This window comes from Coregonus clupeaformis, chromosome 2 (assembly GCF_020615455.1).
Source record: "Coregonus clupeaformis isolate EN_2021a chromosome 2, ASM2061545v1, whole genome shotgun sequence".
In the NCBI taxonomy this organism is placed as follows: domain Eukaryota; kingdom Metazoa; phylum Chordata; class Actinopteri; order Salmoniformes; family Salmonidae; genus Coregonus; species Coregonus clupeaformis.
This window is the reverse complement of record NC_059193.1, coordinates 25,524,963-25,552,110: the sequence shown is the minus strand read 5'-3', so window position 1 is coordinate 25,552,110 and position 27,148 is coordinate 25,524,963. Positions and strand designations below refer to the sequence as shown.

Sequence of the window (27,148 nt, the reverse complement as noted above, 5' to 3'; positions counted from 1 at the left end):
ACACACAGGGACTATATAACATGCAATATACACACACACAGGGACTATATAACATGCAATATACACACACACAGGGACTATATAACACGCAATACACACACACACAGGGACTATATAACATGCAATATACACACACACAGGGACTATATAACACGCAATATACACACACACAGGGACTATATAACACGCAATATACACACACACAGGGACTATATAACATGCAATATACACACACACAGGGACTATATAACACGCAATATACACACACACACAGGGACTATATAACACGCAATATCCACACACACACGCAGGGACTATATAACATGAAATATATACACGCACAGGGACTATATAACATGCAATATACACACACACAGGGACTATATAACACGCAATATACACACACACAGGGACTATATAACATGCAATATACACACACACAGGGACTATATAACACGCAATATACACACATACACAGGGACTATATAACACGCAATATACACACACACAGGGACTATATAACACGCAATATACACACACACAGGGACTATATAACACGCAATATACACACACACGCAGGGACTATATAACACGCAATATACACACATACACAGGGACTATATAACATGCAATATACACACACACAGGGACTATATAACACGCAATATACACACACACAGGGACTATATAACACGCAATATACACACACACAGGGACTATATAACATGCAATATACACACACACAGGGACTATATAACATGCAATATACACACATACAGGGACTATATAACACGCAATATACACACACACAGGGACTATATAACACGCAATATACACACACACAGGGACTATATAACACGCAATATACACACACACAGGGACTATATAACACGCAATATACACACACACAGGGACTATATAACATGCAATATACACACACGGGGACTATATAACACGCAATATACACACACACAGGGACTATATAACACGCAATATACACACACAGGGACTATATAACACGCAATATACACACACACAGGGACTATATAACATGCAATATACACACACACGCAGGGACTATATAACACGCATGCACACACACACCACACACACATACACACACAAACACACACACACAAACACACACACATACATACACAAACATCTACTCAAACACTCACAAAGTTACACACTTTCACACACACACACACACACAGGGAGACAGTCAGCCCTGATAAATCTGATAATTAGTTTCTAACTGACAGTCATCACGACAACAAATGCCTCAATTACAGCCAGCAGAGAAAACAAACAGGAGGCAGGAGGAGGAGAAAATCAAATCCCCGTGCCACTGAACTGCCAAAATGGATGATTGAACAGTACACACGCACGCACACACACACGCTTGCACGCACACACATACACAAAGGAGTTGAGTGGAAGTAGTTACTGCAAAAATAATGAAGGTCTGGCCTTCTGCATTGGCAGACAGTCATTATGAATAACGCATGGCAAATTGTACCCCTCCAGTCCTGACAGGGAGGAACACAGTTAAGCAGGCCAGGAAGTGTGAAGTGATGCTGGCCTACATTCTTCTGCCAGCCAATCAGCCAGCCAACCAACCAGCCAGCCAGCCAACCAGCCAACCAGCCAGCCAACCAGCCTAACACATAAAGGTGGTAATGGGATGTAGATAGGGCTTTGATACTGATGCTCTGTCCGGGTCAGACTGACAAGTCTACTGGGTGAAGGAGACACAGCAGAGCAGATATAGACCCACCCCCAGAGGAGTACAGGTCAGGTCTGGGTTTCATTTCAGAAAGTTGCATCCTCCACTGTCCTGGCTCACCCTCTCACAGATATTATAGGACTGACTAGATGAAGGCTTCATAGTTGAAGGCACACCTATTCAGTCAGCTCAGAATTGCAAAGGGAAGTGAATGAGGCCAGAAGGATAGGGAGGATCAACGTTTTGGAATGAAATCTAGTCATGATGAGAGATCTACTCTGTTAGCAGGAAGTCACAGTGTTAGCCCATCTGTCAATCCCCTTGCTACTGATAATGCTACCAGCTGCTACATGCTAATCTTAGCTCCCACCAGGCCACACTGGTCCAAAATAATATACCCTGCTCACCTCCACTTCCACTGGTTTTAAATAGCAGGGGAAGTTTTTGCTTGGGGAACTGACTAGCACGCTGGTGTGACTCTAGGTAAGAGGAATACATACATTTTGCCCGGGCATGCAGTTTGGATTTCTAAATTCCCACGCTCCTAATGTGTTTCCTGGAGTAGGTGTCGGGTATCTTTCTGCCAGCTTGGCAGCATGGCACGGAGTGCTGCCATAACTCTGCCATGACGACTGACTCTAGATCAGAAGATCAGAGCCACGGGGAATGGACGGAACTGAGTCTGCTGCTCTCCGTGCAGTTTGTGAGGAACTGTGATCACTGGACATACTGTGTGTGAGTGTGTTAGTGAAGGCTCCTCAGAGGAGGAAGGGGAGGACCATCCTTCTCAGTGAATTTCATAAAAATGAAAATCGTGAAACGTGAAAAAAAGTATAATTTTTTAGATAAAACTATACTAAATATATTCACGTCACCAAATAATTTATCAAAACACACTGTTTTGCAATGAAGGTCTACAGTAGCCTCAACAGCAGTCGGTAGGGTAGCACCATGATGTAGCCGGAGGACTGCTAATTTCCATCCTGTGGGTACATTGACTTCAATAGAAAACCTAGGAGGCTCATGGTTCTCACCCCCTTCCAGAGACTTACACAGTAATTATGACAACTTCTGGAAGACGGCCTCCAACCTATCAGAGCTCTTGCAGCATGAACTGACATGTTGTCTGACCAATCAAAGGATCAGAGAATGAATCTAGTACTGAAACCATAAGCTACAGCTAGCTAGCACTGCAGTGCATAAAATGTGGTGAGTAGTTGTGACAGAGTACGTATGTTGGGCAAATCTCAGCAGTGCTAGGTAGCTGTGACCTACAGTAAGAAGCATAGACTCTTGAGATCTGGGCTTATAGAAATGTATTACTTTCTATGGAGTGCAAGGTGTAGAACGGGGTTGAATTTGTAAAATCAAGCCTCAGTCAGTCGTAATGTTAGGTTTTACCAAGGCCCAAAACTTTCATTCTGTAGATACACTCTCTCCAAAAGGGCAAGCATACTCTTCTAACAAGCAGGACAGCACACTTTGATTGCTACTCTGTGCTGCTTGTGTAGATCAATTATTCATGAAACTTTTTTACCACCAATTTGGTTGTGTGCGATCCAAAAAATCAAAAAGTAGGGGGTCGCTACCTCCCTCCTTCCTCATCCTGTTGTGACGCGTACAGAGTACAATGTCAATGCCTGTGGAGTAGGCTAAATGTGGGGGCTGGATTAAGGTGATTCAGGGTGGCTCAGCCTTCATCTCTGCTGTGATTCATCTCTGCCTGGGCCTCCCAGCCTCCTGTTTACAGTCCTATCAGAACTTTTGAGGTGGTGAGAGGGTGGGCTCAGCAACCTGATGCACCTTTGCTGCAGTGGAGGAATAAATTGATCCCTGTCTCTGTCTCTGTCTCTGTCTCTGTCTCTGTGTCTGTCTCTCTCTCTGTCTTTGTCTCTCTCTCTCTCTTTGTCTCTCTCTCTCTCTCTCTCTCTCTCTCTCTCTCTCTCACACTACTGTATCATCCTCTCTATCTATCTTTTTCTCTTTTATTCTATCTCATTCAGAGTGAGTCAGGGAGGGATGTAGAGGTGTGTATTAAGGAAAGCTGGTCACGTCACACTCTGGCCTTGAGATCAGTGAATCTCATCCTGTCTGTCTCTGGTCTCAACTCACAGAGCCAACAAACTATGATTTACAGATGTCTCAGAGTCACAGTCTCATAAGAGATGGCTGCTGTTTGATTATGTCAAGGATGGGAGGGGGTACGCAGTATTCCATTTCAACTGTTTGTCGTCTTTCTCTGGGTTCCTTTCATTTGAATGATGTGATGGATGGTTTGCGCAGAGAGCTGGCCCGGCCGCGGCTTGGCTCGGCAGACGATAGGGCAGCAAGAGACACTACCATGGCTCTCTGAATGGGAGGTTCAAGGGTAAACAGCAAATTGAAATTCCTTTCATTCTTCCTTTTCTATTGCCTCCCCCCCTCTCTCTTGCTCCCCCTCTCTCTCGCTCTGTCTCGAAATGTCAAGAAATGTGACAGTCTTTTAGCTTCAGGCGGCGTGATGTTTGGTACAATAAAAGCATTATAGACTAGTTTCTCAAATCATCCATAGGCATTAATAAAGTCACCAAGAGAGATCAAATCAGCACTCTCTATAACAGTAAAACCAGTACAGACAGAGCACAGTAGAAACTGAGAAGGGTCCCCACAGCCTGAGAAACCGACAGAGGGTGTTAGAGTGTAGTTCCACAGAGCCTAGGAGCCTATAGGGCACATGAACACCTACAGCCCCCAGGGTTAGCAGGGATCTCCTCCCCTTGTTAGCACCCCTACAACCCCTAGTCCCAGTGGTATGTACTGAGTCAGGGGGTTACGCCATAATCTGATTGGAGATTTCTCTCAGCGTCCCAGGATGTGAGGGTTCAGTTCATGTCATTATGGTCCCCCGTCCACAAGCATTATATTACCACAATTTAGATCCCCAACCTCAGGTCGGGTTTAGGTATCGTTTTGGATTTGAAGTGATGCCATTTGATCCCATTTAAAAAGCAGCTGCCATAACAAGCACTAGCTCGCATGAGCTAGGTTATCGGTAGTGATAACGTAAATAACATGAGATCAAATATAGAATTTAGATAAGACAAAAAGCGGGAGAGAAGCCTTGGCTGGATCTCTAGGAATGATCTCTACTCTTCAAATCTGATCCAGGATCAGGGATGTTTACCCCGGTGAGGCGATAACATGCTCAGAGGATATTAGACCTAGAGACTGATTAACCACGGCTGACAGCAACCAGCTCTGATTTGCGTGTGATCAGTGCTACTGACTGCCTTCCTCCCTGCTTGCCTTGTGGATTGCCTGCTCATTACATCACCCACAACACGCATCTGAAGCAGCCCGTAGGCGAGAACACATGCCCTGTGTGTCCACCACCGTGCCACACTTCGCTCTGCTACAGTACGCGCTATGCTATCAAGTTAACACTTGGTGGGAGAAAATAAAAAGCTATGGATGTGTTGGAATCTGCCCCTGTGGGTCTCAATCTGTTTCTTGTGTCTGATTTGGGTGGGAAGGTGTTGTTGTGGGAGGGTGTTGTTATGGGAGGGTGTTGCTGTGTGTGTGTGTGTGTGTGTGTGTGTGTGTGTGTGTGTGTGTGTGTGTGTGTGTGTGTGTGTGTGTACTATGTACTGAGGTACAGCTGCTAGAGTGTAGTGTGAGAGCAGCCTGATGTGATGTAATGTGTGATGTCTCATAATGTGTCCAGCCACTGGATTAGGGGGCTGACGCTAATGGTTACCATAGGGATCTGGGTCTGAAGGGGTGAGCACGGTAAAATCAAATCAAAGTGTATTGGTCGCGTACACAGATTTCCAGATGTTATGGCAGGTGCAGCGAAATGCTTGTGTTTCTAGATCCAACAGTGCAGTAATAGCTAGTGAAAAAATTTACTATAAAAAACAATTCACACATAATCCAGAAAAATAAAGAAATAAAGAAATATCAGAACGAGCAATGTCAGAGACTGGAACATAAACATATATACATATTATTTATAAGGCAACTGCAAATTCCACTGTTGTGGCTAGCTTCACATACAGTGGGGAAAAAATGTATTTAGTCAGCCACCAATTGTGCAAGTTCTCCCACTTAAAAAGATGAGAGAGGCCTGTAATTTTCATCATAGGTACATGTCAACTATGACAGACAAATTGAGAAAAAAAAATCCAGAAAATCACATTGTAGGATTTTTAATGAATTTATTTGCAAATTATGGTGGAAAATAAGTATTTGGTCACCTACAAACAAGCAAGATTTCTGGCTCTCACAGACCTGTAACTTATTCTTTAAGAGGCACCTCTGTCCTCCACTCGTTACCTGTATTAATGGCACCTGTTTGCACTTGTTATCCGTATAAAAGACACCTGTCCACAACCTCAAACAGTCACACTCCAAACTCCACTATGGCCAAGACCAAAGAGCTGTCAAAGGACACCAGAAACAAAATTGTAGACCTGCACCAGGCTGGGAAGACTGAATCTGCAATAGGTAAGCAGCTTGGTTTGAAGAAATCAACTGTGGGAGCAATTATTAGGAAATGGAAGACATACAAGACCACTGATAATCTCCCTCGATCTGGGGCTCCACGCAAGAGCTCACCCCGTGGGGTCAAAATGATCACAAGAACGGTGAGCAAAAATCCCAGAACCACATGGGGGACCTAGTGAATGACCTGCAGAGAGCTGGGACCAAAGTAACAAAGCCTACCATCAGTAACACACTACGCCGCCAGGGACTCAAATCCTGCAGTCCCCCTGCTTAAGCCAGTACATGTCCAGGCCCGTCTGAAGTTTGCTAGAGTGCCTTTGGATGATCCAGAAGAGGATTGGGAGAATGTCATATGGTCAGATGAAACCAAAATATAACTTTTTTGGTAAAAACTCAACTCGTCGTGTTTGGAGGACAAAGAATGCTGAGTTGCATCCAAAGAACACCATACCTACTGTGAAGCATGGGGGTGGAAACATCATGCTTTGGGGCTGTTTTTTCTGCAAAGGGACCAGGACGACTGATCCGTGTAAAGGAAAGAATGAATGGGGCCATGTATCGTGAGATTTTGAGTGAAAACCTCCTTCCATCAGCAAGGGCATTGAAGATGAAACGTGGCTGGGTCTTTCAGCATGACAATGATCCCAAACACACCGCCCGGGCAACGAAGGAGTGGCTTCGTAAGAAGCATTTCAAGGTCCTGGAGTGGCCTAGCCAGTCTCCAGATCTCAACCCCATAGAAAATCTTTGGAGGGAGTTGAAAGTCTGTGTTGCCCAGCGACAGCCCCAAAACAGCACTGCTCTAGAGGAGATCTGCATGGAGGAATGGGCCAAAATACCAGCAACAGTGTGTGAAAACCTTGTGAAGACTTACAGAAAACGTTTGACCTGTGTCATTGCCAACAAAGGGTATATAACAAAGTATTGAGAAACTTTTGTTATTGACCAAATACTTATTTTCCACCATAATTTGCAGATAAATTCATTAAAAAATCCTACAATTTGATTTTCTGGATTTTTTTCCTCATTTTGTCTGTCATAGTTGACGTGTACCTATGATGAAAATTACAGGTCTCTCTCATCTTTTTAAGTGGGAGAACTTGCACAATTGGTGGCTGACTAAATACTTTTTTCTCCCACTGTAGGTGGATCCGACCACCAGTAATCAAATACGAACTGTCTTATAAATTAGGGGTATTTTAGATGATGACACCTAGCTAGCTAGTTAGCTAGCTAACTATAGCTACTGAAACAGATTATGTCGTTTGCCATGTTTTTGGGGAAGAACATTGTTTGCATCCATCAACTAGCTAGTTTCTTTTCTGACCAGCACTGTCCCAGAGCTTGGGGAACTGTGTCTGCGCACACGCGACAGCGGCAGGTGCGCGAGACAAAACTTTACCGGCATCATAGCATACGTATCGGTGAATCGCTGTGACATATGAAATACGAGTGATAGTGTAATCAATGTGTAATAACTACTTTAAAAAGTAATGAACGTGTTCAATTGTTATGTGACATGCAGTCATATCCAGGTCCTGATTGGTCAACAAGCTTATAGTGTTATTTGACGTATATCTTTTTTGACACGCAAAGACCCAAACGGTGTTCCATACTACCGGGCGATAGTCATTTAGTTCAGTTACCTTCACTTTCTTGGGTACAGAAACAATAGAGGACATCTTGAAGCAAGTGGGAACAACAGACTGGGATAGGGAGAGATTGAATATGTCCATAAACACTCTAGCCAGCTGGTCTGCACATGCTCTGAGAACGCAGCTTGTGTGCTGTCTGGGCCAGCAGCCTTGCGAAGGCTAACACGCTTAAATGACTTACTCACGTCGGCCACGGAGAACGAGAGCACACAGTCCTCGTAAGAGTCGGGGGCTGGCGTTGGCGGCTCAATGTTGTTTTCCTTGAAGCAGACGAATAAGGTGTTTAGCTCGTCAGCAGTACGTCACAAACACAAAGAAAGAAACAACACAGATCAACCACAACAGACAGGCTCTGACAGTAACTCTGTTACTCTGCCAGCTACAACAACCCCAATGCACAATGGGTAGAGGACTCACTGTACTGTACGTCTTGTTTGTTTCCCCCCTAACGTGATGTTTGTGGCTGGAGGGGGCTAGGCTGTGGGTAGCTGGGGTGTGTGGGTGGAGGGGGCTAGGCTGTGGGTAGTTGGGGTGTGTGGGTGGAGGGGGCTAGGCTGTGGGTAGCTGGGGTGTGCAGGTGGAGGGGGCTAGGCTGTGGGTAGCTGGGGTGTGCGGGTGGGGGGGCTAGGCTGTGGGTAGCTGGGGTGTGCGGGTGGAGGGGGCTAGGCTGTGGGTAGATGGGGTGTGCGGTGGAAGGGGTAAGGTTGTGGGTAGCTGGTGTGTGTGGGTGGAGGGGGCTAGGCTGTGGGTAGCTGGGGTGTGTGGGTGGAGGGGTATAGGCTGTGGGTAGCTGGGGTGTGTGGGTGGAGGGGGTGTAGGCTGTGGGTAGCTGGGGTGTGTGGGTGGAGGGGGCTAGGCTGTGGGTAGCTGGGTTGTGTGGGTGGAGGGGGCTAGGCTGTGGGTAGGTGCTGGGGTGTGTGGGTGGAGGGGGCTAGGCTGTGGGTAGGTGCTGGGGTGTGTGGGTGGAGGGGGGCTAGGCTGTGGGTAGTGGCTGGAGTGTGTGGGTGGAGGAGGCTGTGGGTAGGTGCTGAGGTGTGTGGGTGGAGGTGGCATGGCTGTGGATGGGGTAGTGTACTATATAATGTCCTGTGCTGCACTGCCATCCCTCACTGGCACCTGTCAGCCAAGCTACAGTACACTTCAGCTCAGTCCCACACGCTGCAATGCATCACACCACCCCCACACTGCTTATTCATCAAACCGCCCCTTGTCGGACCGGGTTGCCTCAGCACAACATTTTATTTGGGTCTCCGATGAAGACTCGCAGGGCCCTCCTGTGCCCTGCATGCTGATGGGGGAGTGTGGAAGAAGCTGTGTGTGTGTCTGCGGGTGTGTGTGCGTGTGCAGAGCGGAACAAGGCTGTGAAACAGAACAGAACAGCGAGCAGTCTGCCGGAGGTTACTGAGGAAAACAGTGCACGTCCCAACCGAGCCAATCTAGTTACTTTACATAATTTGACAAACACCTGCAGCACTTAATGGAGTGGCACGGCACACCTTCGCAGGACTGCGGGGCAGGGGGGAGTAGAGGAAAGGGGAGGGGGACTTCTGCTGGCTTTAGAGGAGGGCTGAGGTAGCAAAGGTTTGACAGGTGAAGGATGATGTCATTGTTAACACTGTGCATTACCCCATAAAAAAAATTAAAATAAAACTTGTCTATAGCGCTGCCGAGGCCCTGCCACTGCTGCTAACCTTCAGCCCCAGAAAAATAAGCTACGGCTCCTAGAGATTTTGATATGATTTATTACGATACCCATGGCGACAGCTAGTCTTACTGGGGTCCGACACGAAACGAAAAAGACATTACAGACCCAAAAAATACATAAATGTAAAAACATTAACATGTAGTGTGTATGAGCATCTATCAGTTACACGTACATTTCAGTACAGTGAGGGAAAAAAGTATTTGATCCCCTGCTGATTTTGTAAGTTTGCCCACTGACAAAGACATGATCAGTCTATCATTTTAATGGTAGGTTTATTTGAACAGTGATAGACAGAATAACAACAACAAAATCCAGAAATACGCATGTCGAAAATGTTATGAATTGATTTGCATTTTAATGAGGGAAATAAGCAAAACATGACTTAGTACTTGGTGGCAAAACCCTTGTTGGCAATCAGAGGTCAGACGTTTCTTGTAGTTGGCCACCAAGTTTGCACACATCTCAGGAGGGAAATGTCCCACTCCTCTTTGCAGATCTTCTCCAAGTCATTAAGGTTTTGAGGCTGACGTTTGGCAACTCGAACATTCAGCTCCCTCCACAGATTTTCTATGGGATTAAGGTCTGGAGACTGGCTAGGCCACTCCAGGACCTTAATATGCTTCTTCTTGAGCCACTCCTTTGTTGCCTTGGCCGTGTGTTTTGGGTCATTGTCATGCTGGAATACCCACCCACGACCCATTTTCAATGCCCTGGCTGAGGGAAGGAGGTTCTCACCCAAGATTTGACAGTACGTGGCCCCGTCCATCGTCCCTTTGATGCGGTGAAGTTGTCCTGTCCCCTTAGCAGAAAAACACCCCCAAAGCATAATGTTTCCACCTCCATGTTTGACAGTAGGGATGGTGTTCTTGGGGTCATAGGCAGCATTCCTCCTACTCCAAACACGGCGAGTTGAGTTGATGCCAAAGAGCTCGATTTTGGTCTCATCTGACCACAACACTTTCACCCAGTTCTCCTCTGAATCATTCAGATGTTCATTGGCAAACATCAGACGGCCCTGTATATGTGCTTTCTTGAGCAGGGGGACCTTGCAGGCGCTGCAGGATTTCAGTCCTTCACGGCGTAGTGTGTTACCAATTGTTTTCTTGCTGACTATGGTCCCAGCTGCCTTGAGATCATTGACAAGATCCTCCCGTGTAGTTCTGGGCTGATTCCTCACCGTTCTCATGATCATTGCAACTCCACGAGGTGAGATCTTGCATGGAGCCCCAGGCCGAGGGAGATTGACAGTTATTTTGTGTTTCTTCCATTTGCGAATAATCGCACCAACTGTTGTCACCTTCACACCAAGCTGCTTGTCGATGGTCTTGTAGCCCATTCCAGCCTTGTGTAGGTCTACAATCTTGTCCCTGACATCCTTGGAGATCTCTTCGGTCTTGGCCATGGTGGAGATTTTGGAATCTGATTGATTGATTGCTTCTGTGGACAGGTGTCTTTTATGCAGGTAACAAGCTGAGAAAGGGAGCACTCCCTTTAAGAGTGTGCTCCTAATCTCAGCTCGTTACGTGTATAAAAGACACCTGTCCACAGAAGCAATCAATCCGGTTTCCGAGCTGGTCATGGGTGCACCTCAGCCACGCTCAAGGTCCTAAACGATATTATAACCGCGATCGATAATAGACAGTACTGTGCAGCCGTCTTCATCGACCTGGCCAAGGCTTTCGACTCTGTCAACCACCGCTTTCTTATTGGCAGACTAAATAGCCTTGGTTTCTCAAAAAACTGCCTCGCCTGGTTCACCAACTACTTCTCAGATAGAGTTCAATGTGTCAAATCGGAGGGCCTGTTGTCTGGACCTATGGCAGTCTCTATGGGGGTGCCACAGGGTTCAATTCTCGGGCAGACTCTTTTCTCTGTGGATATCAATGATGTCACTCTTGCTGCTGGTGACTCTCAGATCCACCTCTACGCAGACGACACCATTTTGTATACATCTGGCCCTTCATTGGACACTGTGTTAACAAACCTCCAAACGAGCTTCAATGCCATACAAAACTCCTTCCGTAGCCTCCAACTGCTCTTAAACACTAGTAAAACTAAATGCATGCTTTTCAATTGAACGCTGCTGGCACCCGCCCACCCAACTAGAATCACTACTCTCGGCGGGTCTGACCTAGAGTATGTGGACAACTACAAATACCTAGGTGTCTGGTTAGACTGTAAACTATCCTTCCAGACTCACATTAAGCATCTCCAATCCAAAGTTAAATCTAGAATCGGCTTCCTATTTCGCAACAAAGCCTCCTTCACTCATGCTGCCAAACATGCCCTCGATAAACTGACTATCCTACCGATACTTGACTTCGGCGATGTCATTTACAAAATAGCCTCCAACACTCTACTCAGCAAATTGGATGTAGTCTATCACAGTGCCATCCGGTTTGTCACCAAAGCCCCATATTCTACCCACCACTGTGACCTGTACGCTCTTGTTGGCTGGTCCTCACTACATATTTGTCGCCAAACCCACTGGCTCCAGGTCATCTATAAATCACTGCTAGGCAAATCCCCGCCTTATCTTAGCTCACTGGTCACCATAGCAACACCCACCCGTAGTATGCGCTCCAGCAGGTATATCTCACTGGTCATCCCCAAAGCCAACACATCCTTTGGCCGCCATTCCTTCCAGTTCTCTGCTGCCAATGACTGGAACAAACTGCAAAAATCTCTGAAGCTGGAGACTCTTATCTCCCTCACTAACTTTAAGCATCAGTTGTCAGAGCAGCTTACCGACCACTGCACCTGTACACAGCCCATCTGAAATTAGCCCACCCAACTACTTCATCCCCATTTTGTTATTTATTTTGCTCATTTGCACCCCAGTATCTCTATTTGCACATAATCTCTTGCACATCTATCATTCCAGTGTTAATACTAAATTGTAATTATTTTGCACTATGGCCTATTTATTGCCTTACCTCCATAACTTGCTACATTTGCACACACTGTATATAGATTTTCTGTTGTATTTTTGACTTTATGTTTTGTTTATCCCATATGTAACTCTGTGTTGTTGTTGTTTTTTATCGCACTGCTTTGCTTTATCTTGGCCAGGTCGCAGTTGTAAATGAGAACTTGTTCTCAACTGGCTTACCTGGTTAAATAAAGGTTAAATAAAAAAAGTATAAAATAAAATGACAGCTTTGCACACTCTTGGCATTCTCTCAACCAGCTTTATGAGGAATGATTTTCTAACAGTCTTGAATGAGTTCCCACATATGCTGAGCACTTGTTGGCTGCTTTTCCTTCACTCTGCGGTACAACTCATCCCAAACCATCTCAATTGGGTTGATGTTGGGTGATTGTGGAGGCCAGGTCATCTGATGCAGCAATCCATCACTCTCCTTCCTGGTCAAATAGCCTGGAGGTGTGTTTTGGGTTATTGTCCCGTTGAAAAACAAATGATAGTCCCACTAAGCCCAAACCAGATGGGATGGCGTATCGCTGCAGAATGCTGTGGTAGCCATGCTGGTTAAGTGTGCCTTGAATTCTAAATAAATCACAGACAGTCTCACCAGCAAAGCACACCCACACCATCACACCTCCTCCTCCATGCTTCACGGTGGGAACCACACATGCAGACATCATCCGTTCACCTACACTGGGTCTCACAAAGACACAGCGGTTGGAACCAAAAATCTCAAATTTGGACTCATCAGACCAAAGGACAGATTTCCACCAGTCTAATGTCCATTGCTCGTGTTTCTTGGCCCAAGCAAGTCTCTTCTTCTTATTGGTGTCCTTTAGTAGTGGTTTCTTTGCAGCAATTTGACCATGAAGGCCTGATTCATGCGGTCTCCTCTGAACAGTTGATGTTGATATGTGTCTGTTACTTGAACTCTGTGAAGCATTTATTTGGGCTGCAATCTGAGGTGCAGTTAACTCTAATGAACGTATCCTCTGCAGCAGAGGTAACTCTGGGTCTTCCATTCCAGTGGTGGTCCTCATGAGAGCCAGTTTCATCATAGCGCTTGATGATTTTTGCGCCTGCACATGAAGAAACTTAAAAAATTCTTGAAATATTCCAGATTCACTGACCTTCATGTCTTAAAGTAATGATGGACTGTCATTTCTCTTTGCTTATTTGAGCTGTTCTTGAAATAATATGGACTTGGTCTTTTACCAAATAGGGCTATCTTCTGTATACCACCCCTACCTTGTCACAACACAACTGATTGGCTCAAACACATTAAGAAGGCACACCTGTTAATTGAAATGCATTCATGAAGCTGGTTGAGAGAATGCCAAGAGTGTGCAAAGCTGTCATCAAGGCAAAAGGTGGCTACTTCGAAGAATCTCAAATATAAACTATAATTTGATTTGTTTAACACTTTTTTGGTTACTACATGATTCCATATGTGTTATCATGTAGTAACCAATAACCAATAATCAAGATAAGATCAAACTAGAGCCTGCAGGACTTGTTTTGTGGAGTGTAGTGTCAAAAAAGCAGAGCATCTCTTTATTATGGACAGACCTCTACCCATCTTTACAACCATTGAATCTGTTAGAACCAGTAAAGGCTGCTTTACCACTCTTGGGTAGCAGAATGACTTTGGCTTCCCTCCAGGCCTGAGGACAAACACTTTCCTCTAGGCTCAGATTAAAGATATGACAGACAGGAGTGGCTATAGTCAGCTACCATCCTCAGTAGCTTTACATCTAAGTTATCAATGCCAGGAGTTTTGTAATTATTGATCGATAACAATACTTTCTCCAACTCTCCCACACTAATTGTACAAAATGACAATGCTTTTCTTTCATTATTAGTTTTTTTTATGCATGAGTACGATAGCTCACTGTTCGATGTTGGCATTTTCTGCCTAAGTTTGTCCACTTTGCCAATGAAGTAATCATTAAAATAATTGGCAACGTCAACTGATTATGTGATGAATATGCTATCTGATTCGATGAAAGATAGATATTAATTTGTCTTCCTGCCCATAATTTCATTTAAAGTATTCCAGCTTTTTTCCATCATTCTTTATATCATTGATCTTGGCTTCATAATACAGTTTCTTCTTCTTTTTGTTGAGTTTAGTCACATACTTTCTCAATTTGCATTACGTCAGCCAGTCAGATGTGCAGCCAGACTTATTAGCCACTCCTTTTGCCCCATCTCCCCATACCGTTTTTCAATTCCTCATCAATCCATGGAGCCTTAACAGTTCTAACAGTCAGTTTCTTAACAGGTGCATTTTTATCAACAATTGGAAAAAGTAATTTCATAAATTCATCAAGTGCAACGTCTGGATGCTCCTTATTAATCACATCAGATCAACAAATATTTTTTACATCATCCACATAAGAGTTACAGCATTTTTTGGTTACTACATGATTCAATATGTGTTATTTCATAGTTTTGATGTCTTCACTATTATTCTACAATGTAGAAAATAGTAAAAATAAAGAAAAACTCTTGAATGAGTAGGTGTTCTAAAACTTTTGATCGGTAGTGTATACAGCAACACCTCCCCCATAAGCATTTCTGTATTTTCTATAGATGTTATATCCTTGTATTGCTGCTGCTGTATCATAAAATGAATTATCTAAGTCAGTTTCAGAAATGGCTAATATATTAATGTTATCTGATGTTAGCAAGTTATTGATTTCATGAACCTTATTTCTGCCCTTTCCTGGGTAGCTTATCAGAGATAGACATAACATGGAAAAGAGCAAACAAAGCAAGAGAAAAAAATTATAAATTCAGTAGTCCATTAATCCGTTGGAGTGTGTAAGTGTGTGTGTGTGCTGCGGTGTTGACTCTACGAACCCAGAGGCTTGGCTCTCCCATCCCTTCCAGGATTTTGGGAGGGTGGGTGGACAATGAGCCTGTCATAGCGGATGTAAGCAATGTCCCCACGTGCTCTGGCAGCTTTCATGGCACAGCTTCAGGATAGTCCTCGTTGACGAAGATGCACGTTCCTCTCAAGTTTATGTCTCTTTCCAGAACATCTACCTTGTCCTTGAACCTCAGGAACTTGACCATAATCGACCTGGGCCTGTCACCTGGGCCGGTGGTGGATTTTCCAGTCCTGTGAGCACTCTCCACCTCAATCTTCCTGTGGTCCATCTCCAGTTTCTTCGAAATAATTTACCTCACTTTGTCCTCAGACTCCGTCCAGGTCTCGTGGAGATTCAGAAATTCCGTCCACAACAATATTGTTCCGCCTTGATTGTCCCTCGAGATAATGTGATTTTTCTGTGATTGTTATCATGGATTCACACACAGAACTGATGTCCTCTCTCAATGATTTACAGATTGCTGTCATCTTGCCGTTCTCCTGTTTAAACTCATCGAACTGACCCTGGGAGAACTGCAAACTGTTCTTCAGGTCCTGAACCCCTCTGGTCAGGTCGTCTATTATTTTATTAGTTGACTCCACCAGTATTTGGACACAACACTATTTTCTTGTTGTTGTAACAACTGCTTCTAGAACTATTTTTGTTTGTTTAAAATATCCTTCACCTGTGATAGAGAGACAACACTGTCCTCAACAGTAGTCCCGCCGGCTTTGGTCTTTGTCATGGTAGCAACGTAGGTTAAACTGTTACACCTCACAGTTCCAGACAGGGATGGTTGCTGGGAAGATTGGAAATAACAACAACAAACAGTAGGGGTCTAGACAGCCACAAGCCTGGAACAATCCACTGTCCCAGCCACAATGGCTAACCGCGTTGCAGGCTGTGTTCAAGCCCTCAAGAAAACCCAGCTAACTTGAAAGGCAGCTAGCTAGGGCAACAGAGGGCCTAACATAACCCCCATCTCACCTCCATCTCGCTCCAACTGTCTCAGGGTGTTAACTACCACCCCAGCCCAGCCCGGCCAAAGCCAGCCAGGCTTGCCTCTCTGTTTGTCTCTCTCTCTCTTTGCCAGTGGAGGGGCTCGACTGAGGTACTGTGGAGGGTCTACCCAGCCTACAGAGAGGTCCAGGGGGCAGGGGTACATGGCACAGGAGAGGAAGGGTGCACATGGTTAATCACAATCACTTAAAGCTAGAACCCTTAGTTGCTACATCCATTTTTGGACTTATAGATTAATGATATATGAATGGCGCCGGAGAAGATGGCTGCCGTTTTACAGCCCTCTAACCAATTGTACGCTCATCACTAAGCTAAGGATCCTGGGACTAAACACCTCCCTCTGCAACTGGATCCTGGACTTCCTGACGGGCCGCCCCCAGGTGGTAAGGGTAGGTAACAACACATCTGCCACACTGATCCTCAACACGGGGGCCCCTCAGGGGTGCGTGCTCAGTCCCCTCCTGTACTCATAATATAATAATAATAATAATATACTCCCTGTTCACCCATGACTGCATGGCCAGGCACGACTCCAACACCATCATTAAGTTTGCCGACGACACAACAGTGGTAGGCCTGATCACTGACAACGATGAGACAGCCTATAGGGAGGAGGTCAGAGACCTGGCCGTGTGGTGCCAGGATAACAACCTCTCCCTCAATGTGACCAAGACAAAGGAGATGATTGTGGACTACAGGAAAAAAAAAGAGGACTGAGCACGCCCCCATTCTCATCGACTGGGCTGTAGTGGAACAGGTTGAGAGCTTCAAGTTCCTTGGTGTCCACATCACCAACGAACTATCATGGTCCAAACACAGTCATAAAGAGGGCACGACAAAGCCTATTCCCCCTCAGGAGACTGAAAAGATTCTGCATGGGTCCTCAGATCCTCAAAAAATTCTACAGCTGCACCATCGAGAGCATCCTGACTGGTTGCATCACTGCCTGGTATGGCAACTGCTTGGCCTCCGACCGCAAGGCACTACAGAGGGTAGTGCGTACGGCCCAGTACATCACTGGGGCCAAGCTTCCTGCCATCCAGGACCTCTATACCAGGCGGTGTCAGAGGAAGGCCCTCAAAATTGTCAAAGACTCCAGCCACCCTAGTCATAGACTGTTCTCTCTGCTACCGCACGGCAAGCGGTACCGGAGCGCCAAGTCTAGGTCCAAAAGACTTCTCAACAGCTTCTACCCCCAAGCCATAAGACTCCTGAACAGCTAATCATGGCTACCCGGACTATTTGCACTGCCCCCCCCACCCCATCTTTTTACGCTGCTGCTACTCTGTTAATTATTTATGCATAGTCACTTTAACTCTACCCACATGTACATATTACTTCAACTACCTCAACTAGCCGGTGCCCCCACACATTGACTCTGCACCGGTACCCTTTTTTGTTGTTGTTTTATTTTACTTTTTTCTTTAAAATAAATGCACTGTTGGTTAAGGGCTGTAAGTAAACATTTCACTGTAATGTCTGCACCTGTTGTATTCGGCGCATGTGGCCAATAGAATTTGATTTGATTTGATTTGATACATACTCATTGATTTTAGCAGAATGTAACTTATAAATGCCTCAAACTTAGTTCAACTGTTGTACCCCAACACAACCCAAAATATAAGATTGTTTTACTCCAGTCTTTGTAAACAATGTAAATGTAAAACACTGTATAACCTCAAAACATGCTTAAAACTATCATTTTGATCATGGATGGCCAGTCTTTGCATCCATAGTTCTGTCTATGAATTTGAGAGTGGTTACATTTCTCCAGGCCTATCACTCAAATGTTTACCAAAACAGAGGCGGGGTGTCCTCTTTGTTATTGTTTCAACTAAGGATTCTAGCTTTAATCTTCATTCAGAAGACTCAAAATATGAAAATGTGAAAAGGCTCTCGTAAATATGAAAATATGGAAATGTTCTGCATATAAAAATGTTGGATGCCACACCGCCTGCCCATTCTTATGAGAACTTCCGCACAGCAGCAGATCCACAAAAAGCCGGAAAATGAATCCGGAAAAGCAAGAGATTGAGACACGTAAAAAGCAGTGATTTCTCTCAAGTTCTCGGGACTGTTTTCTCGTAAACGTTTGACAGGAAATGAGAGCATAAAAAACAGGAAAAAGTGACAAAACCACAAATTACTTTTAAATGGATCTGTTGAGAGCCTGGTTATTGATCAGTGCCAGGGCAGACAGAGTGAAATGGCTTTTCCATACATTGGAGTGGGACTGGCCTGTCAGATGACTCAAATTGCAGCCTGACACAGCACTGTACTGGAGATCTATGCTCTGATGAAATGACAAGTTGTTCTTTGGATTGTAATTATTATTATTTTTAATCTCTCACAGTTTGATACGTACACAAAGCTTTGAACTGTCTCTCATGGGGCGTGTACACATGGGATGAAGGCAGCGTATAGTGTCCTAAGAGAACAACGGATAGTGGTTTAGAGGACTGGATGCTGGTGGTGCAGAGCTGGAAAAGAGCCAACCACTCAGTGCCTGTACCTCCCTCCCTCCCTCCCTAGCAACAGCTGGTTGGGATGCACTAGGTCAGGTGGACTCATTGTGTCACCATCATGGCATAGAGATTAAAAGGCAAAGATTAGAGATTAGAAGATGGCTTTTTGGGCCTCTAAGGCTGCCATACAGTGTTCCCCTGATGAAAAAAACTGCATAGACCAGCATACATTTCAAGCTGGTCCATGCTGATCTATACTGGTCTATACTGGTCAGTGTTGATCAGTGCTGGTCCAATGCTGGTCTGAGTTTAAAGCTTGTGCACGCTCCTGACTGTGACTCAACTCCACCAATGGCAACTTTGTGTAGGGAAACACTTTTTTACATAACACCCTAGACCTGATAGGGTGAAACAGGATTGTGAACAGTGTTCCTACCCAAAAGGAATTGGCAGGATAGCTGTACCTTGTTAAGGCTCTAATGCGTCTCATCAGGGTTTAGTGGAGCGAGGCTGAGGTTTGGGCACAGATCTGGGTCAGACAGCAGAGAGGATCATGGGAGCTTGTTCTGCATCAGTGGAGGGGTGGCTGAGCTGAAGGGGCCACAGGGATTCTGGGATGCTGGCGTGTGGAAGTAAATAAACCCTCAGTGGTCTCTCTAGGGCAGGGGTGGGCAACTCTAACTCAGATACAGTTTTGTGCCGGTATTTGTTCCAGCCCAGCTTTGACACACCCAATTGAAATAATCAGTTAGAAAGGGAACATAAAGTCTGCTCAGGGGAGGGGGACTGGCAGAGCAAGAGCAGGAACAGGTTCCACAATAAAGCCCAATGATCCATGAGCAACAAAAAAGGACATTAGGATGCTTTGCCTATCAATCCACAAATGCCAACAGACACATCAGTCTGTCTACTGAGCAGATTCAGTCACTGCCAGACATCCTTCTCTGTCCCTCTCTCTTTCGATCTCGTTCCATCCCAATGACAAACTCAGTAAGTCTGTGAAGCATCAGTCACTCAAAGGAAAGATATCTCAGTGAAGAGTTCCTGTAGTTTGCTCCTTCACTCATCAGAAGTCTGTCTGGTGGAGGAGAGGAGAGTGGGAGAAGAGAGGAGAGGGGGAGAGGAGAGGAGAGTCAGGAGGGAAGGGAAGGGGAGGAGAGGGGGAGAAGAGAGGAGAGTAGGGGAGGGGAGGGGAGGAGAGGGGGAAAGGAGAAGAGGGGATGGGAGATGGGGAGAGGAGAAGAGGGGAGGTGATGGGAAGAGAGGAGAGGAGAGGAGAGGAGAGGAGAGGAGAGGAGAGGAGAGGAGAGGAGAGGAGAGGAGAGGAGAGGAGAGGAGAGGAGAGGAGAGGAGAGGAGAGGAGAGGAGAGGAGAGGAGAGGAGAGGAGAGGAGAGGAGGAGAGGGGGAGAGGAGAGGACTCTACTTTACTTCCTCCCAGGGCCCTGCAGTGGTGCTCAGTGCTTGTTGTTGATGTTGTTGTTGTTGATGTTGATGTTGTTACGGTTGTCATACATCATTTCTAGCTTGGAGATTGCTGCCTAGAGGTGCAGGAAATGAATGTTGCATCTATGATTTGGAAGTGTGAGATAATCTGTGTGTGTTTCTGTGTTATGTGTGTTACTGACATAGAGAGTTAGCACACTCTTAGAAGTTAGCAGTCAGGCATGCAAACTACACCACATGCCTGACTGGTACAGTAACATGGTGCTGGGAGTCAGTGTGAACACTGTGAAGGGGGTTGATTACATCACAAGGGTGATACACACACACACACACACACACACACAAATGATCAGGGGACACATTGTACAGACTGCATGCTCACCCTTACCCTCACACTACCTCCCCATCCTCTTGTAACTGAGGAGGTCATGTAATATCCCAAGCCCCCTTATTAAGTCAGCGTTGATGTGACATTGCGACAATGTTAGCTGGCTGCCTTCACCACAGCACAGCCTGCCTCCCCTGGAGGGCCTAAACACACATTACCATAAACTTCATTTATTCATGCTATGTCTATTTATACTGTTACACACATAAATAGCTGCTTTCGCAGAGGGAGAGAAAGAGTGTTAAAATTCAGTGTTATCGAAGAGAGTGTGTGTGGTGTGCTCGCGCTTCCAGGGGCTGTGTATTTGGCTCTTGTCAACATTGAAGCTGGTGAATGGGACTCTGGGAAGGGCATGTTGGGATGTACAGTTATGACACACACACACACTCCTGATATGTAATTACAGTGTGTCGTCAGTGTGGCGAATGGCAGTTATGCATTTTACATTTAGATGGCTGGGTGGGGGCTGGTGCAGGAAAAAGCTAAGTGTGTTAGCGCTTGATGTGCCTCTGTCTCCATCTCCACAGCTCAGTGCTCCCCTGACAAGTTAGTTTGTCAATAAGACAGTAACTGACAGGGATTCACAGAATATGTCTGAATGTAAAGTAGTATTGGACAGTGTTATAATTGATTCTGCCTCCCTAAAAAATACTGCTCTGTACTCTACAGATACAGACACAATATTCACCTCCTTGGTCACAGGAAGAAAGAAAGGTGGTATGAAAAACAGCACAAGACCTCAACCCAGAGGAACACAAAGACTGGAAGAGGTGATTCATGGGAAAACATGGCAGTGATAAGGGCAATAGGTCACAGTGACAGTTATCACATGGCTTCACCACGTTTTCAGGCTTCTATGAGCAGCCTGCTAAGTGCTCCGCAAAGTCTATAGGATAGCCGGTAAATAACAGGAGGTAACGGGAGAAGAGCGGAGCCCGGTTTTGGTCTGTGGTGTTTGTATTGTGCTGTGTGTGTGAGAGAGACCTCAGAGGCTTTAGTGTGGAGTTGGGGAGGATCATCACAAAGCCACTGAATTATGGATGGGATGTGTACACAGATCATCCCCCTGGGCACGACTTTTCTTCTGGAGTGAAGAAACAGAAGGGAGGGAAAGAGGGGGACAGAGAGAGAGAGAGAGAGAGAGAGAGAGAGAGAGGGAGAGGGAGAGGGAGAGGGAGAGGGAGAGGGAGAGGGAGAGGGAGAGGGAGAGGGAGAGGGAGAGGGAGAGAGAGAGAGAGAGAGAGAGAGAGAGAGAGAGAGAGAGAGAGCAGTAGGAAAAACAATGAAAAGAAAGGAGACAGACAGACAGGCTGTGTAGACGAGGGCCGAGGGGCCGAGGGGTCTAGGGTCCTGGGGCTAGGGGAGAGTGGCTGCCTCCCTGCCTGACCCTGTGGGTACTGTATACCCCTCTGATCTCATGCCCTTGGGGATACAAGCTATTGACGTGTTGTTCTGTGAACCAAGTCTTTTAATGTCATGGGGGTCATATCTTCTACCTGTGTAATGCAGCGTTGTGATGGGGATCACCATGGGATTAGGGAACTAGTAGAGAGAGTACTGATGTGACTGCAGCAGAGAGAATACTGATGTGACTGCAGCAGAGATAGTACTGATGTGACTGCAGCAGAGATAGTACTGATGTGACTGCAGCAGAGATAGTACTGATGTGACTGCAGCAGAGATAGTACTGATGTGACTGCAGCAGATATAGTACTGATGTGACTGCAGCAGAGAGAGAACTGATGTGAGTGCAGCAGAGATATTACTGATGTGACTGCAGCAGAGATACTACTGATGTGACTGCAGCAGAGATACTAATGATGTGACTGCAGCAGAGATGGTACTAATGTTACTGCATTAGAGATAATACTGATGTGAGTGTAGCAGAGAGAATACTGATGTGACTGCAGCAGAGATAGTACTGATGTGACTGCAGCAGAGATAGTACTGATGTGACTGCAGCAGAGATACTACTGATGTGACTGCAGCAGAGATACTAATGATGTGACTGCAGCAGAGATGGTACTAATGTTACTGCATTAGAGATAATACTGATGTGAGTTCAGCAGAGAGAGAACTGATGTGAGTTCAGCAGAGAGAGAACTGATGTGAGTTCAGCAGAGAGAGAACTGATGTGAGTTCAGCAGAGAGAGAACTGATGTGAGTTCAGCAGAGAGAGAACTGATGTGAGTTCAGCAGAGATTAAAGAACAACCGAGTGTCGCCTATACTGTACTGTATCCACACATCTACAGTACATTACACATTTCCCCATCTTATGTACAACAAGAGCTGGGCAAGACAAGATAGCAAATGTCAGCTTGCTCACTGCTGTCTGCTACAACTTAAGTAAAGATTCTTCAGAGTACTACTTAAGTTGTGTTTTGGTTTGCTTAATATAAGGAATATGAAATGGTTTATACTTTTACTTTTACTTTTGATACTTAAGTACATTTGAGCAATTCCATTTACTTTTGATACTTAAGTATATTTAAAACCAAATACTTTTAGACTTTTACTCAAGTAGTATTTTACTGGGTGACTTTCACTTTTACTTGAGTCATTTTCTATTAAGGTATCTTTACTTTTACTCAAGTATGACAAGTGATGTAAGTACTTTTTTTCCACCACTGGCTACAAAACATGATATTTTATTAAAGCTTGGTTATAAAACAACATGGTCTTTGATGTCACTAAGACTTTATACAAGTTCAGTCTTCACTGACAGCAAACAGTGATCCTACTGTGTATTGAGTTTCTCATCTCTCTGAAGGACAGACCCTGTTCCTGTACCACTGGTAATACTACACACGGAGTTACAACAGAGGGTTCTTCAAGGGTGCTTTGATAAGGGTGATGGTTCTATGTGGAACGATAAATCACTCAAAGAACCCTTAGTGCCCTTAAATGGTTCTTTGTAGCACCATACATATTCTATATAGAACCTTCAGAGCATGGTTCTTTATAGAACCTTTAAAAAAGGGTTCTATATAGCACCAAAAGGGTTCTGCTATCATTACAAGACTTAGAGGGTAATGCCTGGGAGGGATCTCTGTACTGAACATAGGGGCCACAGCACTGCCACAGGCTACGGAACCACATCACATCAGTCCCTTAATGTTAATGACACCCCAGCTAACAGATTACATAAGGCAGCATTCTCTCTCCCCTCCTTCCTTTGTAAATTCAATCACGTCACAGTGGAGTTGGAGTCAAACTGAATAATAGATCTGCAGTTCTCCATCCCTTCTCCCCGTCCTCTACTGTAGCTCAATCTGTTGCTCTCTCTATCGTTCTATCTCTCACTCTCTTTCTCTCTCTCGCTGTGTCTCTCACTCTCTTTCTCTCTCTCGCTAAATTCTAATTTACTAAATCAGAATCACATACATTATAATGCACCATCGATTGGATGCAATGCATTGGATAAAGCCACACTTCTACATGTACAATATGCTCTATGTTCAAGAGCAGCCCACATAACTGATTCAACAGGTGATTGTTACCTGATAATATCATGTAGCTGAGACAACACGACAAACCAGCTTACAGTGCAAATGTACTATAACCCATAGCGAATCAACTTTCTTACCAAGTTGTCTGGAAGTCTGAAAAGGAAGGCACCTTCATCTTTACAATCTTAGTACTCTACTGATGGAAATGCACAAGCCTCAGGCAATAGATGGAACAATCAACCTCTAGTACTTAACATACATGTACAATGTATCAGCATCCAGGTGCTTAGAGCACACCTAACATTACAGTACGGTGTATACCCCTCTCCCCAATGAGCATGACTATACACAGACAAACCAAACCATCATGCGTCTGCAAGCGCCAGGGAGGGGGGTAGAGAGAGAGAGGAGAGTGGGAGAGGGAAGAGACAGGTAGAGAGAGAGAGGGGGAGGACGGAAGAGGAGAAAGGAGGGAGGAGAAAGGCATGTAGAGAAAGGAGGAGAGGCAGAGAGCGGGAGGAGAGATGGGGGAGAAGGGGATAGGTGAAAGAGACGGACAGGGCTAAAGCCAGCAAGACTAAAAGCCAGGGGAACATGGGGGGAGACGGACAGTTGCTTAATGGGTGGGCAGCATGCCAATAATGTACTGGCATCATCTTAATATCAACCTAATATGGATGTGCTACACAGTAGAGGTGCAGAGTCATGGGGTTGTAGCATGACGAGCTGCAAGCTTCTTATTCTATGAAGCCAAGAGGCTGGAATAGAAACACTACTGTATGGTGAACAGCAGCTGCATCATTCCTTCAGGGGGTTTTATTATTCGTTTATTTTGTCTGGACCATGGGATTATGGGTAACAGTGAGCCGAGTCTGATGGTTGGAGGGGGTTTGGTGGGCTGTGCTCCACAGGCAAGCATATGATACACACAATCTCACACACACACACACACACACACCTATGAGTAGGAGCACGCACAGGCCAGATGCTTTCCAAAAATGTGATGTAAATTAAAGAAAACTTTGAGGAGGGGAGGAGAACTATCAGTTCAGACAGAATATGAGAGAGAGATAGAGAGGGGAGAAGGCAAACAAGTAAGCATCAGCTAAAAAACAAGGAGTGGGTGCGGACAAACCTTCGGGCTCTGAGCTCTCTTTGTTGATGACTTGCTTCAGCGGGCAGCAGAAGATTTCGTGACACTTAGCACGAAAGGGGGACCCTTTCCTCCTTAAATCTGCCGATGAATGGATGGAATCCTGCCGCAACATAATGTACTCCTGGGTACCTGGAGCAGCATCATCCTGGACTGCGGTGGTGCCACAACAGAATGAATTGAGGTTAGGGGAGCGCTCACCACAACACAGACAGAAGAACAACGGAGGGACGAAACAAAGGATAAATAACATACAGCAACAACATCACATCAGCTACCACTAAAGCATTAATGTAACACAACACAGCCTACTACAACAGAGGAAGAGAGAGAGAGAGAGAGAGAGAGAGAGAGAGAGAGAGAGAGAGAGAAGAGAGGGTGAAGGAGGGGAGGAAGAGGAGGGCAGAAAGAGAGAGAGAGAAAGAGATAGAACATCAAGCTCACTTAACAACTTCAATAAATACAACTTAAGTAATATCAAGTGAGGGAGGGAGGGAGAGAAAAACAGAGGGAGGAGGAGTACGCGGCAAACTGATACAGAGACAAATCGGACCTAATCATTATCATGTACTACTGTGGGTCGCAAGGTAATTCTAAGATCATTCTAAGGACTGCATAGAGGTGTGAAAGTACAGGAAGGCAAGAACCTGCAAGGTCAATAGTAGCAGATCTAAGGTCAGATTGGGGTGCTACAAACCCCAACCAGACAGTGCCCTTTTTAAGGGAAGGCATGCAAATGCAAAGGCATGCGCAGATCCCAGACCACCAAAGCAGAGTGTGGTGGTCGGGAATGTTTTCATGGAATGACACATGCAGAGATGATATTGTGGATATTATTACAGTGGATATTATGAATTCTATGAAGAAATGATGGCATCAACTCCATTATTTATCCAGTGTACTGCTATAGGCCTGTCTAATGTTCATGGGGACATATCTAAAGGGTCAGACACATTGTAAGTGACCTCGAAACGACTACATCACATTTCTGTTCTCCTCCATATTAATGCATTATTAACCATCCTTCATCCATCTGTTAACTGAATATGTCCACATATACGGACAGGAGGGGTCTACTGATCCACATGCTCCACACAGCCAGCCTCACAAGACAGACAAACTAAGTCTAAATTAAGTCTGGGCTATGTCATTATAATCTAGTCTCATTCTGTGGTATGATTTAGGCTGACATCCAGAGGTTCTCAGCGGTGTACTGGCTCAGTGATGAAGTCTCATCTTCTCTCCTCTCTCTGGTTAGTTATTCAAAGTAAAACATGAATGGAGTATATATAGAACTGTCAACCTGCTCCTTGGTCTGTTGTCAATGAGAACACTCTCATCCTTCTCACACCAGTTGACCCTCCCTTCGCAGAGCATGGTGCTCGATACGCATGAACGCTGACACACACGCACACAGTATAGGTGCACACACTCACGGAACACACACACATATAGGCACGCACACACACAGGCAAGTACACATGTGTGCGTAACAAAAATATACCACACGAGGTACACATATTGGCACAAACACACAAACACACACACACACGCACAAAGGCATGAATAGGCACAAACCTATGGGACCAATTAATTTCAGTGAGGAATAGGGAGGCAGATAGACTTTTCTATCCTTTTAAAATAACAGGGAGAATAAATCAGGAGATACCTAGTCAGTTGCACAACTGAACACATTCAACTGAAATTTGTCTTCTGCATTTAACCCAACCCCTCTGAATCAGAAAGGTGCGGGGGGCTGCCTTAATCAACATCCACACCCAGTTGTTATCAGGGATTAACTGCCTTGCTCAAGGGCAGAAGGCAGATTTTTTCCACCTTGCCGGGTCGGGG

At 45.3% G+C, this 27,148-nt stretch overlaps 1 protein-coding gene across 4 annotated transcripts in view; it reads right to left on the bottom strand.

Moving 5' to 3' along the window:
• LOC121532159 (fibroblast growth factor 13) overlaps window positions 1-27,148 on the bottom strand; it is a 169,224-nt gene that overhangs the window by 65,815 nt on the left and 76,261 nt on the right. For 3 of the 4 annotated variants that reach the window (XM_041837926.2, XM_041837917.2, XM_041837943.2), the window contains exon 3: window positions 25,280-25,450. The exons of the other annotated variant lie outside the window; for it this stretch is intronic. In XM_041837926.2, coding sequence (XP_041693860.1) covers window positions 25,280-25,450 — 171 coding nt within the window. The remainder of the gene's footprint in view (window positions 1-25,279; window positions 25,451-27,148) is intronic. 4 annotated transcript variants of the gene reach the window in all.